We start from the raw sequence: 14,465 nt of genomic DNA, 5'->3' as shown, positions 1-14,465 counted from the left end.
TATATATATATATAATGTGAAGAGAACAAGTTCCTTCCCAGGAGTTCACTGTTACAATTGCATTTGCCACATCATGCAATGTTTACAAACAAACATCCTTCAAGGTACACAGCACCCCAGAAGGGGTGACTGTGGCCCTGGGTCAGTGTTAGATTCCTAGAGGAGAAGTCTCACTCAGCTGAGCTGAATTTCTTACATTTTAGTTTACTCCTGATCACATGATTCCTATTCTTTATCCTCTCTCTTGAGTTAAAAGTAAATGATTTGAGAGCCTACCTTATTTGCTACCTTCCAAGATATGTCCCACCACTCTCAGAGCCCATGCTATAGCTTAGATTACTTGTTTTCCCACCTTGCTGGCTCCCATGCATTAATATATCCGCTCCGTCACTGTAGCTTGCCATCTTAAGGTAAGGGGACCCATATAAATAAATTATTGTATAAACAAAGTCACTATCTTTTTATGTTGTCAAGCTTGGCCTTGAACTCACAGGCTCCAGAGAACTTTCTGCCTCAGTCACCTGAGTAGGTGAGATTACGGCACGCACTACTGCCCCCAATCTAAACCAAGTCACTCTTAAACAGAGGAAAAAAAGGGTTCAATTAACAGCTGTTCCAGGACCCCAGGCAGAAATCAGGATAATCCCAGAAAAACTAAATGGTGTGGACCCCTACTATTAAAAAAAAAACCAAAAACTCACAGTCTGCCCCTGAATAAAGATCTCCCTCTTCTAGATCTTTCTAAGTTGTTATATCCCTGACACATCCATCATCTCCTGCTCTGTAGGATACTTCTTGGGACCTTTGTCTGACACCCTTGAAGAAGCTGGCCAGTGTTAGAAAATGCATGTGGGCTTGCAGTCAAAGCCTGGGAAAAGCCATTTAATCTCAGAAACAATTTTCTCAATTGTGAACACAGGGGAGTCATTCCAGATCACTTCACTGATTGCCACAAAATCAAATCAGATGAAACCACATAGGGCGAAGTGATTTATTGCTGATTATACATGCCTTGAGAGCAGTGAATGTGCATCCTCTTAGAAACTTATGCATAGTGGGTCCTCAAAACAATACCTCTGAGCTGAACAAATAGCTTCAGCACACCAGCCCCATGGCCCTGGCACACAAGCCTCAGTTTCTCCAGATTTTGAAATATACCATTGGGCACTTTCAGCTTGGGCCTTTACCCTGTGTAGCTGAGGTCCTAGGGTGAAGGGAAGAATTAGTTGCCCTGGGACCCACAATTATCTATGTCCTCCTCTCATGCAGGTAGCAGATGAAAACAGCCATGGCAGATAGTGAAAATGCACAGGGACACCCACAGCAGGCCCAAAGGAGGAGGCAGGGTGGGAACTGACCTTAGCCCCACCTATGCTACCCATCCCCCTTCCCTCAGGCAGCTCATGATGATGACTGAACTCCCCATTGAATTCCTGTCTCACATATTTATTACACAGACCCTTACAATCCTGTTGGCTCTGTTCATTGCTACAAAGATCAATAAGCTCATCTCCAAATCTATGCTGCTGGGCATGATTGGTTTTGTGGCCCTCAGGGTGCAGGGCTGCTCTGCGGAACAGACTTATACCACATGCAGGAAGACAGCCTTTCCTGGGCCACCTGGGTTTCAAAGGCATCCCCAGAAAATGCCACTCACAGTAGCACCTGGCCCTCTGCTACAGATTCTGCTCAGGCTCTCGGACAGCAGTTGGATTTTTCTATTCTCAGTTTCGTCATAGGATTACTCTGTGGTCTGCAATGGCAGGCAAGGGATTTGGTCAAAGAAAAAGTGGGTGTCACATGCTGAATGAAAGTCATAATAAAGCATCAGGATGGGTGAGTATGGTGGCACAAACCTGTCATCCCAGCTCCCTAGGAGACTGAAGCAGGATTGCTGTTGGAGGTCAGCCTCAGCAACTTAGTGAGACCCTTACCCAAAATAACATTTTAAAAAAGGGCTGAGGATGTAGCTCAGAGGTAGAGCACTTTTTAGCATGTTCAAGGCCCTGGGTTCAATCCCTAGTATCAAAATAATAATTATTATTTTTTTAAAGGCATCAATATGAAAACCTCACAGCAGCTCCAGAAGAGACACACTCACTATTTCTAGAAATGAAAGGAAAAGTGGAGGCAGAGGCAGGCAAAGTATCCCAGAGAAGACCTGAAAGTGAAGTCAGTCTACATCCAGACAGAGGGAGAAAGGAGTTATTCCCCTTGTTTCATTTTTAATTTTTAAAATTTATATGCAAAAAATTATACCCATTTAGGGTACCATGTGATGTTTCCATACATGTGAACACTGTATAATGCTCAAATCAGGATAAGCATATTTATCTCCTTAAATATTTTTCTTTCTTTTTTTTGTGGTGAGAAGATTAAAAATCCTCTCTTCTACATCCTTTGTAATATATAATACTGTTATATTTTAGGTGTGGAATGTCCCCCTAAGGCCCATGTGTTACACCTTGATCCCTAACCCACAGTGCTACTAGGAGGTGGTGGAAGCTTTCAAATAATGGGACCTAGTGGGAGGGTTTAAGTTATTGGTGGCATGCTTTCAAGGGGATTACAGGACTCAGAGTTATCTTCTTTCCCTTTTGTATCTCACCATGAGGTAAATAGGCTTCCTGTGCTACAGGCTCCCCCCATGATAAAACTGAGAGCCAAAATAAGCCTTTCTTCTAAGTTTATTTATCTCATATATTTGTTACAGTATTGAAAAATTACCAACTCAAGTACGTTATTGTTATATATAGTCACCCTACTGTGTAACAGCACACCAGAACTTAACTTGTAAAAATACAAAGCACAAGAGCATTAAAAGTACATGGACTTTCCAGACATGACCAGAGACAGGCAAGTAGTAAGCCAACCTCTAGAGTCAGGCAGGCCACGCTGGCTGGCCTCAGGAAAGTGACTGAGTGTCTCTGAGCACCTGTTTCTTATCTTGAGAAAAGTGGATATGCATAGCAATTTGACAAAGTCTAGAAAGAAAGAAGGAAGCTTCTTTGGTGCCCTGGCACTAGGTGGGTGCCCAGTAAAAAGGGTTTGGCTCCAACATGCTGAAGTAATAAGTGCAGGCCTGTGTTCTGAGCCCAGTACATGGAGTCATGGAGAAAGACAAATGGCTCCCAGTTGGTCAAAGGTGGACCCATGGCTGGGTTCACAGTGGTTGGCTTATGATGCACACTCACTTGTCCTCCCTCCCCTCTTGGTGTTACTGAGAGGCCAGATGAAATAACAAAAGCAAAACATGTGTACTCCATGCCCTGAGAGAACAATGCAGAAAAGAACAGAGAGTAACTTCTAGACAAAATCACCTGATGGAAGTCAGTTGACAGCAAGGTGGAAGGAGAATAAATCTTTTTATAATTATTCAAAGCAAAAAAGAAATGAAATGAAAATGCTAAGAAAAGGGTGAGAGCCTCTTCCACCTCACTCAGAGTGAAAGCCAAGAACCCCCAGACTTGGTCCACTCCCCATCCCGTCTCTGACCCACTCTGGTGACTGACTTTGTCCCCTCCCCCATCCTTAACAGCCACACAGTCCCCTTCTGTTCCTAGAATAGATCTAGATGCCATATTCCTGCCTTAAGGCAACTATAAAAAATACATTTTTTAAATGATAAAACCATGACACTTGCACAAGTATAAAATGAACATGTGTCAAAGACAGCATTTAAGTCACTCATTCATGAGGGAACCTCAAGGTGCTAAAACCATTCTGAGGAACACCCAGGAGACACACACAAATGTAACCAGGAATCTAGGGATGCTGATCTCAATCTGTTAATAGAGGAATCCACCACCTCACAAAATCCTTTTGCTTCTCTATGGACTAGAATCATCTGCTTTGCTACCAGTTTTCTAGAACTTACAGAGTTGAAAAATAGGTGGAAGACCCTGATGGGCACAGTTCACTGCAGAATCAGATAACCAGTAAGGTGTGAACTCAGTAAAAGCCCAATTGTCTTCTTCTTTCTTGAATTTCCAAGTCTTTCACAAGCATTCCTGTCAGGCCCTTTGCCCTGGCTGCTCTTTCTGTCAGGAACACTCCCCTCCTTGACATCACATGACGTGCTATTCTGTGGGTCTCACCTCTGCCTCTGGCCCTAGCTCTTGCTATGCTAACTCCTTCCCACCTCCCCTGCTGTTTTACTGGGAGCACCTTCAATTGGTGCATGCTCTCCCCTCGAAAATTCCATCTCTCTTTCTCTAAGGGACAGATATTTGGTCTGGTTTCATCATGGCTGCACCCTCAGTTCCTCCAACAGTGTGCAATAATAGTGAAGGAGCCTTCATCCAATATTGACTGGATGGATGAACAAATGAAAAACAAACATCACCAGAACCCAGGATGAGCAGGAGAACCTATGATGGACCATTCGAATGATGATCTTAGAGATGTAAATATAGATTGGCTGGCTCCACTCACTTCTTGAAAACAGACTGCTTCTCCTCCTCTCCTTCTACCCACACACTATTTAGAAACAGCCTCTCTCCAGATTAGGTCTGAATATTTGATAATGCAGATTCATCCTAACAGTACATTGCTAAAGCCTTCTTCTCTGAGTATGCAGCAGCAAAACTATCTTTGCTCACCTGAAGATTCCTACCACATACAAGAACTATTCTTGACAACCATTTAACAATGCCTTCAGCGCCCTCCCACCTCAAGGCTAACCATGACCGCATTATGGGTCTTTGAGCACCAGCAGGCCAACTTTATTCTGGTCCACAAATACCATGACATAGGCGATGTTAACTGTGACAACACTGAAAGTGAGTGATCCCATTCCACATGCAGACCTGTGTGTGGCACTCCCAGGAAATACTCAGTGGGCCTGAACTTTTGTTTAGCCCAGTTACCTTTGCAACCTGCCTGCCTACTCTGCTCTGGCTGAGGACACCCAGCTGGCCAGCGTCCTAAGACACTATCCCTACCACTCACATTCTTGCTGTGTGTCCCAGAAAGCCAAGATTGGATCTACAATCATAGCAAGGTGAAAATGATTGAAATTTGAGCATATGGCCCATCTGTGCTATGGAAGGCCATATTGACAACCATCCTTTCCACACCCAAGGCCCCGACAGCTGTTTCCTCTGGGGATCTGCAACCCAGCTCAAGGCTCTGACTACCAAAGCACACTTGGTCCATGCAGGGAGCAGGATTTCCAGACATGCCATGAAACTGACATCTCTGGAAGCATCTCTGAGATGGTCTCTCAGAGGTCCCCAGTAGGAGTGGGCCCCAGCTGCCCACAAAGCAACTTTTAATGGGTCCTTGATTGGTTTTCCTTCTTTGCTTGCCTTAGTAACCACCCACCCTACCCCCTACCCCAATAGTGCTTCTCGGTTATGACTACCCCCCAAAAAACACATGAATCTGTCTGGGCTTGACTTCTGGGGGAACCTAAGACCATTGGCAAGGGAATAAATTGATTCCATTGGCACCTCATTGATTAGCACAATTAAGAATTCTTATAAAGCTATATTACAATGTACCCAGGATGCCCTGTACACATTGTCACTTCCAAGGTTCTGCTATCATCACAGGGTGACAGAAAAGTGTAAAGAAAAACATCAACCTATAGATGTGCAAATGCAGCTTTGCACAGTCTGTGAAATGGATGATTAGCACTCTTCACTGTTCTCAAATTTCAGAATCAACAAAACATCTTTAAATATGCTCATCAAAAATGAAGCCAGAGGGGTTGAGGCAGTTGCCTGCTGTTGCATGGCATAGGGTGGCCTCCATGTCCCTAGGATTCAGACCTTCTGCAAGCTGACTGCTGATACTGGCAAGGCTTTCAATCCCATCCAAAAGAGGCCATCGTGACAAACCAGCCATAATTGCTACTCACTTTGAGCAATATTGTGTTCAGAAAAATCCTTGAGCTGATGGCTTCAAGTGAAGCAAAATAAAGCAACGAGAAACTACTGAAATCAGCACTGGGCAGAGCTTTTATTAACGCCCATCCTCTCCTCAGAGTCTGGCCAGCTGGCTGGGAACACATAACTGGTTCCCCATCCATCAAGAAAATTCAGCAACCTATTCCAGAAATGATGCAGAGATAGCTTTTTTGCAGTGACCCAGCCTCTTCAAAGCACAGAAAATGCATTATATCTCAAAAACCATTAGTAGCTCACACGTGGGCTCCAATATCAACCTGGAATACAGTGAGAAATAAGAGACGTGTTTGTGAGGCATCACTGGACTCAACGCTCCTTAAAAACCCTGGCTTTCAGAGTGATAGCATTTTAACCCCCTTCTTCAGTAAAAGCCCCTGTACCCTCATTTACACACTAATGAACCAACAAATGAGTCTCTGAGCAGAACATGGGATTCTGAGTGTCTGGCAGTTGGCAAGAAATATTAAGCTGGCATCTCTCAAAATCCCCAAGTACAGAAAATCAGAAGGTCAGGATCTTACTAAAGACAAACCCATTTTTGCTAATTCCAATGTCAATTTTTGGACTCTTTCATACTTCAATGTTTTCTGGGTTGCCAATATGATTTGTTCCCTTTGCTTTATTTCTTCTCTGGCCATTCTTAGCAGCATCCTCTCAGCTCCTCCTCCTAATAATTCCTATATCCTCCTTCCACTTCATATGTTCATGAATATGTATTAAGTGCGCTATTAGGTCCCCTGAGAAAGAGCAGCCCTTAAGTGCTATAGGGACATGAACCCCTTTCTGTTAGGTTGAAAGGATAAGGAAGGTGGGAATTCCTTACCCAGAGAGGAACTCTGATAAATATCCTGTCTGCAGAAGAGTCAGCATGTATCAATGAGGTGAGACAGTGGGGCTAGGGAATAGCAGGTTTAGAAAGGTGGGCCAGTCCATACATACCTGGGGGCCCATGCAGTACGTCTAGCCAGCAAAGGGAAGCTGTTGAATAGAGTCTAGGAATTATCCAACGATGTTTTAGTTTGGAAACAATCTCTCTTAGCCCACTAATCCTCTTACAGAATGAATTTAGTTGAGTGCTCCATTTAGCCAGTACTTTCAACATGCATGCCTAGTCTGTTCTTCCTGTTCTCCCCAAATTTTTAATCTGACCTTCACAATTTCATCATTTTCCTTCTTTAGCACGTGATAGCTAATCTCCCCCAGAGCTCACCTTTGCTTCAATCCTTTCCTGCATGGCCTAGAGAGATGGGACCAATTCCCCCCACCTTGACTCTGCACCTCTGCTTACTTTGCCCAACAGAATGGATGACAGACCATTCTGGGACTCCCATGCTCAGTCCCAAAGATGCCTGGCAGCCCCTACTTTCTTCCTCTTGTTTTCAACCACCAAATTGGGGGTACATATGCACCTGTGGAAAAGGACAGGGAAAGAAAACCCAAGTGGCACAACACTCAACCCCAGCTAAGCTTCCAGCCACTGCCAACATTCTCGCCAGCCAGCTTATTCCAGCAGTGTGACTGTGTTCCCTGGTATTCTAACTCCAGCTGACTACTCTTTGAAAGTGTTACATGGAATAGACAACCAGCCCAGCCACATGGGCCCAGTCAGTCCACAGCATCCTGAGAATAATAGGAGTTTTCTGTTTATTTAAGCCACTAAATTTGGGGTAGTTTGTTCTGTAGCAATAGATTATGGGTACCATGTCTAAGACAGGCTTAAATAATATTCTCTGTAAACGATTCATGTGAGCATGAAAGCCACACATTTAGCAGTTTACTTCAGAAAGAAGTCCTACATCCCACTGCTCAGAAAAATTAAAGCATAAGGCACGGCAGCCTCTATATGCTCCATCAGCAATTCTGGAAGACTCTGTCAACAGGAACGGAGCAGAAGATGAAAGAGAAAATTTGCTAAGTAGAGCTTAAAGGCAGATGTAAGAAAAACAGAATTCTGAGCAAGGCACAGAAAGAATATGGCATTATTCCTGAGGGCCTGTGTCATATGTCAGGCAGAAACTACTGTATCTTTGCTCCTTGAAATTCAATTATACAGAACATTTGAGCAACTCTTCCTTAGCCAGAATGGTTGAATCATCAAACTTTTTATATTTGGGAGTTAACAGTTTTACACACAGACATAAAAACCCATCTTTTATAGCCTTATTATAAAATCTATTATTGATTCCAGATGAAGAAAACTAAATTAGGAACTGTGAAACACATTCTTTCTTTTTCAACTGTTAAAATACCCTCTTAATACATATGCCATGACTAAATGTTTATCATTGCCAAGTACCACATTAAACATGCTACAAACACTCATAGAGATTTTCTTCTGAACTCTGTGAAGTTGGCATTTCCTTCACTGTGCAAAGGACAAATGGAATAATCAAAAGTTTTAAAGATGGCACATTTTATGGCTATAATTTACATCCTGATTTGTTCAACCTCAAAGCTTTGTTTATAAGCAGTCGGCCATAGTGCCTGTTACTATCTGAATTGCTACCTCCAAAATTCGTATGTTGAATTCTAAACCCCAGTACCACAAAATGTGACTTATATTTGTAGATAGGGCCTTTAAAGAGGTAATTAAAAACAATTGAGGTTGTTAGGGTAGTCACTGTCCAATCTGATTGATGTCGTTATAGGAAGAAAAGATTAGGACATAGACAAGCACAGAGGAAGGACCATGTGTAGACACAGGGAGAAGATGGACAGTTGTAAGCTGCAGAGAGTGGATCAGAAGAAACCAACTCTGATTGGGCATGGGTTGGGGGTAGCAGGGGGGCTATCAAGAGGTACCACGAAGGAGCCTTATGATAATGGTAAGTTCTGTATCACAATTGTGACTACACAAAGATACACATGATAAAATTTCATGGACTCCCCCCACCCAAATACACCACCCAAATAAATAACAAATGAAATCTGAACAAGCTCTGTGAATTGTGCCAATGTCAATTCTCTGGTTTTGGCATTGTGCTATACTAAAGTAAGACGCCAACATGGGTGAAGGTGGGGTGTAGGGTGCACAGGGCCTCCCTGTACACATATTTGAAACTTACTATGAATCTATAGTTACTTTAAAATAGTTTTAAATTTTTTGTAAGAGAGTAATCCTGCCTACTCCTTGATCTTAGGCTTCTGGTCTCTGGAACTGTGTGCAAACAAATGTCTGTTTTTTTAAGCCATCCAGTCTGTGGTACTCTTGTTACAGGAGCCCTAGCAAACTCATACAGACCCTAAGAAAGAGATGACCCAAAGTTCAGCATAAAAGTTCACATGCTTCATCCCCTCAAAAAGGGACTATATACTTTGACGTTGGACAGTTTTCAAAGCTCAGTTGTCCAAACTGTTTTTTTCCTACCTCTAAAATATTAAATATATTTAAGTAGAGTACATAGAGATTATGGGTGTTTTTTAATGAGCATCTTTGCAGTCATCACTTAGGTGAAGAACATTGCCTAGGAGTATCCCAGAAAGTTCCCATTGCCTTTCCCATTACTGTCTTGAACTTTATTTAAGCAGTAGAAAATGCCAGCAACTGAAGAGATATTCTTCTAAAAACAGGTCCAATGATTCAAGGGAAATAAGACCCCCGCAGCAAAAACAGAAAGAATTAAAAGTCCATAAGAAATAGAATTGTTCAGGCTTCTGGAAGGAGCAATATAGGATGAACCTATTAGCTGGCTCAAGGGGGCTCACTAAGTGACCATGGAGGACAGTGATAGATGGTCACACCATTCTCTGAATCCTAAAAAATCCAGACTCCTTTCTCCCTCCAAATGGAACCAAAGAGGTCTGCCTCATTAGAAAATTTATTTTATCTTAAGATGGTCATCATGTATAAAATAGAAGGGATAGTCTAGATATCTTTATTTGGCTAAGTGGTTTAACAAATAATTTTACTACTCCTAGAAATTTTTCTTGCCTAGATTCTTGCTCTTTAGTCATCTGCTCTCCATAACAAACTGCCTTGACTTATTGACGAATCCTTTGTTTCTTGCCCTCAGGAGAAAAACTAGTAGAATATTATTATACTTTACTTATGTCAAGTGGGCAACATGGGCTGCTTGTTTCTCTGACCAGCTAAAGGCGAGAGTCTTTATTAACTTAGCCACCTTTGCAACAGAGCTCTCCCAATGCAAATGAAGATGACTCCGCCTGGGCATCCCATAGGCACATTCCTTCTGCTGTTGATGGCAACCGCTGCCATTCAGAGAGCAAATGTACTCTTACACATGAATGCTTCATACCCAAATATGCAGAGAAAAGGTGTTATGCATCTATAATGCATGACCCCTAAGGTGACTTTGGACAACAAGTGGGAAAACCTGAACTTGCATGTAAACACAGAAAATACCAGCAGGGGGGGACAGAGCTGCTTCTCAAAGTCCTGGTCACTTGCAAAGCTTCATGAGGAGCAATGGTTCCAATTATAGATAGCATATCCAGCATTTCTATAAAATGTTCAAATATGCTTGATCGCCACATATATGCAAGCAAAAAATCACTTTTCCTTTTGTCCAGAGTTCTTACCTGTTATAGAGAAGAATGTCTGGTTTCCAAATCTGGCCATCTGGAAAACGAACAGTCTTCACGCCTGGATATTCTGACATATTCCATTGTAAATAGTGATCTGTCCAAGACTGGCACACAGACAATGACATTAGCAGCACTTTGCTTCCTGACCTACTTATATTTCTTGTAAGAGATTATTAGGTATATTCAAAGTGAAAAAGAGTTCCAGTCATTTATATTTACACAAACTGAGTTGCTGTCTATACAATATTAGGCAACTGGGAATTAAATAAATCCTTCCAAAATGATCATGAATAGCATAAAAATCACATTTAAGTTTCTGCTGTCACCATGACCACATTCAGATGGTAACATTAAAGCTAATTCCAACCCACTGCATGCCCTCGAGCCTTCTCTCCCACAGTGATGGGTTCCTTCTAGCCAAATGAATAACTCTTCTGCTTTTCAAGTTTTCATTCTAAGGACATTTTGAAAAAAAATAAATTTATTTATTTCAACTGGAATAAAAATCAGGTTGTGGAAATATACACCATTTATTTCCATGAAAACAGTACTGTGCAAATGCATGGGAGACTCTCAGAAATTCTAAGGGCATATTTTTAGATTTGGATTGCTTCAGTTACAACGACATGCTTCTAACACCAGGACCTACCAATGCAAACACTGAGCCTGGACAGTGGGACACTGTCAGGATAGAAGGACGCAGGTGAGGAATGTGAAAGTATTTGTAGATCCACAAACTCAGGTCCAGGACTTAATTTAGATTCCTGAGTGTCTACTGCACAAACAGAAGAAGGCTCTTGCCTGGGGTTCTCCATCCCAGGACCAGGTGCTAACCTGCCATTCCTATGGCCAAATTCTATTGGGACCATAGAGGTGGAACCCTAGCTCCCCACCAGTGTCATGAAACCAGCACTCTACCCACCATGGCATCTCAAGGATGGCAGGTGTGGACCCAGCAGATACTACAACTGTATCGTAATCAGGCCCCATTCTGTTTTCATTTCCCCTGGGACCACCCATGTTCTAGAAAAGACTTTCCAATATTTAGAAAGGTACGCTATACAACACCTCCAGCTGGAACCAAGGCAGATGTCGCATAATCAAACACTGTTATTTTTGCTCTGAAACTTACTTACATATTTACACCGAGAGATAAATAAATGCTTCAATTGCACATCAATTTCAATTTCATTTCAGACCAAATGAATTTGATGCAAGGTTACAAAAATATCAAGGGAAGAGGGAGAAATGAATTTTCAGAACTGTTGAAATTCAGGAATTATAGATGAGGCATGGTGGGTTTAGAACTATTGACACTGCCAACAGGGGCCCAAGGCCATGTCCCAGACATCTAACCAAACTCTGGGGAGGGCAGGTATATCTGCAAAGGTTATCTGAGAGTTGGAACAATCTGAAGTCAGACAGGAGAAGATACCAAGGTAAATAATATCATTTTACAGTCAGGGACCTCAGAGAATGAGAATATGTTAACAAATATCATTGGGAAGCCTCATCAGGGGTATTTAGGACTGAGAAATACCCTGCTATGGTCTCTAATTAGACAAGGGCTATTGGAGAGGGTATGGGAGGAGAACACTGAGGAAGGGCTGGTCTTGTTCAAGCTGTTTGTCAGGAACATCTGGGTGCCACCAAAGGTGTTTGCTGCAGTCTGATCTTTCTCAGGACCCTTGGCCCTGTGCTCCTCTTTATTTCTCTCCCTGCTCTGGGCACAAAGCTCTTCCATACCAATTTCTATGTTTTCTTTATATCTCACCCTGGGATGTATCTCTGGATTGGTCACTGATTATTATAAAGCCAATTATGGCAACTATTAGTAATGCTAATCAGGGCCCTAGGAATCCAGGAATTGCTCGGAAAGGTTAGCAGAAGTTATAGGCAAGCACAGGTGTGGGAAGCCACTCTGAATGACCACACCTTCCAGTCTTGAATCACTAGGCTCTGACCAATCACTACATTTAGTGGTGACTTGGGCATTGTCCCAGTTCAGATAGCAAGGCGGGTCTTCGGGTATGGGCATCATCCATGGGAGGTGAGCTACACTCACCTATTCCTTTGTAATCCTACCCCTTGCCTCATTTGAATGGCTTCTTCCCAATAAAAGGGTTCAGCACATGTTCCTCTCTCTCTCTTTCCACAGACCCCTAAGGTCAGAGAAGCCGTCACAGGACCCAAATACAAAGGTATCACTCTGTATGATTATTTCGTGCCAGCCCAGTTCACCTGGAGTGACCGTAAGTGTTTAGTCGTGGGATGCAACACACTGGACTCTTCCATGTGCTGAAACAATGGACAGAAGATGGAAGGAAGACAGGGAAAGAAACTGCTTGGTCAATCAAGCTTAGACCTATCTAAAGGCACCAGGCCAGGCTGCATGCTCCCTCCCCAACACCCCACACCTCCTCCTGCATGTGCACACCCAGCTGTGTATATCCCACAGGTTCCTTACCAGGTGGCAGCACAGCATCACATGCATGCCCGTGTTCACCACAATCCAAGGAGGTCAGCATGATCAAGAGACTAAGTCTCAGAGTACTGTATCTTTGGAAGCAGTCACTGGGTCAGGACTCAATTGCGTTACATGATCTCAAGCAAAGTGATCTCTGCACTGTCTCAGAGCTGGTTCTTCTAACTCAATCTGTATACTGACAAGACAGCCCCCACGAAAGCATGGACTGTATGCTGTCTCTAAAGGTGCTGACCAACTGCTCATGTTGCTCTCCCTTACTTCCAAAGCCAGTCTGGCCCACAGAAAGAAAGGAGGAGCTGCAGGGAGTTTTGGAATCAAACAGACCTGGTCCGTGCCAAGGTTCTGGTACAGTGTTGCTGTGTGAGCTTAAATAGGTGAATCACACTTTCTGAGTGGCAACTCATAGTGTGGCAAGAATGAAATGAGATGATGTGTGCAGCAGCAAGTAAAAATTCTAGTAATCAAGTGATAAATGATAAAAAAAAAGACAGAAAGAGACTCCTCCATTATATAAAATCCTACAGGATGCTTGAACTATAATAACTGAGCTCTGGCCAAAGATGTAGAAGAATGAGGACCAACATAATGCTGGGAACTGGAGCAGGAACCTTCTGCTGCCTTCCATGGGTTTCCTATGAAAGGACATAGAATAAGGCCTGTAAACAGTCTAGTTTCAGATATATGTTGTTTATCCTCTCAAAACATTTGCTTCCAATTAGATGTTAGATCCCTAAGGGGCGAAGCACAGAGCAACATCTCTGTAGACAACCCTTGGCACCCTTTCCATGTGGTGGCACCTGGAAAGCAGCATCAATGAACCTAGAGATGGCAATACTCCCTGATCTTCCCATACAATAGAATATTCTATTCCTTCTCTCCCTCTGGGATTTCTTCTCATTGAGTCTTTAAGAGAAGAGGGTGTAGGATTATAAATGGGATATGCAGCAAACAAGGAGCTGTTGATCTAAAAGGCACAACAGGAGTCTAGATTCTTCCATGATTCTGGCACCTGAGCCCTATTAGACCTACCTTGAGGTCACAGGAGACTTTTTGGTGTGTGTGTGTGTGCATACAGACCAGCATGGAAATGGAGGGGGGGAGGGAAATTTTCTTTCCTTTAAAAAATATATCTTTTAGTAGAATAAGAAATATTTTGGTTTTCCCAATCCTTACAATTTCCTAGGTGCTAGGAGTCTTTTGTGAAAGAGGTCCTCTGGACCACACCTGAGTTTATGCTAATGAAGTGATTTAGGTTTAGGCCTTAGGTAGCTTCATGATGGGGGCTGGTCACCAGAAAGACCAATCATATTATTAAAAGGTGGGAACTTTCAATTTCTTCTCATCCCAACTCCAGGAAGGGGTGGTGGGCTGGAGACTGGGTTATAAAACAAAATTGGGTTATAACAGCAAGGTTCAGAGGACTTCTGGTTCAGAGCTATGGACACAGGGATGCACGGGGGATGGCGCACTCAGAGCGGTCCAAGCTCCTCACCCCTCCCAATCCTTTGCCCTATGTCTCT

At 42.9% G+C, this 14,465-nt stretch overlaps 1 protein-coding gene across 4 annotated transcripts in view; it reads right to left on the bottom strand.

The window, feature by feature from the left end:
- Positions 1 to 14,465, bottom strand: part of LOC107148489 (CHRNA7-FAM7A fusion protein) — a 109,020-nt gene that overhangs the window by 39,664 nt on the left and 54,891 nt on the right. The window contains exon 3 of one of the 4 annotated variants that reach the window (XM_048790403.1): positions 10,452 to 10,561. The exons of the other annotated variants lie outside the window; for them this stretch is intronic. Within the exon in view, the coding sequence (XP_048646360.1) occupies positions 10,452 to 10,561 (110 nt within the window). The remainder of the gene's footprint in view (positions 1 to 10,451; positions 10,562 to 14,465) is intronic. 4 annotated transcript variants of the gene reach the window in all.

The sequence above is a fragment of the Marmota marmota genome, unplaced genomic scaffold (assembly GCF_001458135.2).
Source record: "Marmota marmota marmota unplaced genomic scaffold, marMar, whole genome shotgun sequence".
In the NCBI taxonomy this organism is placed as follows: Eukaryota; Metazoa; Chordata; class Mammalia; order Rodentia; family Sciuridae; genus Marmota; species Marmota marmota.
This window is presented reverse-complemented; position numbering and strand designations above follow the sequence as displayed.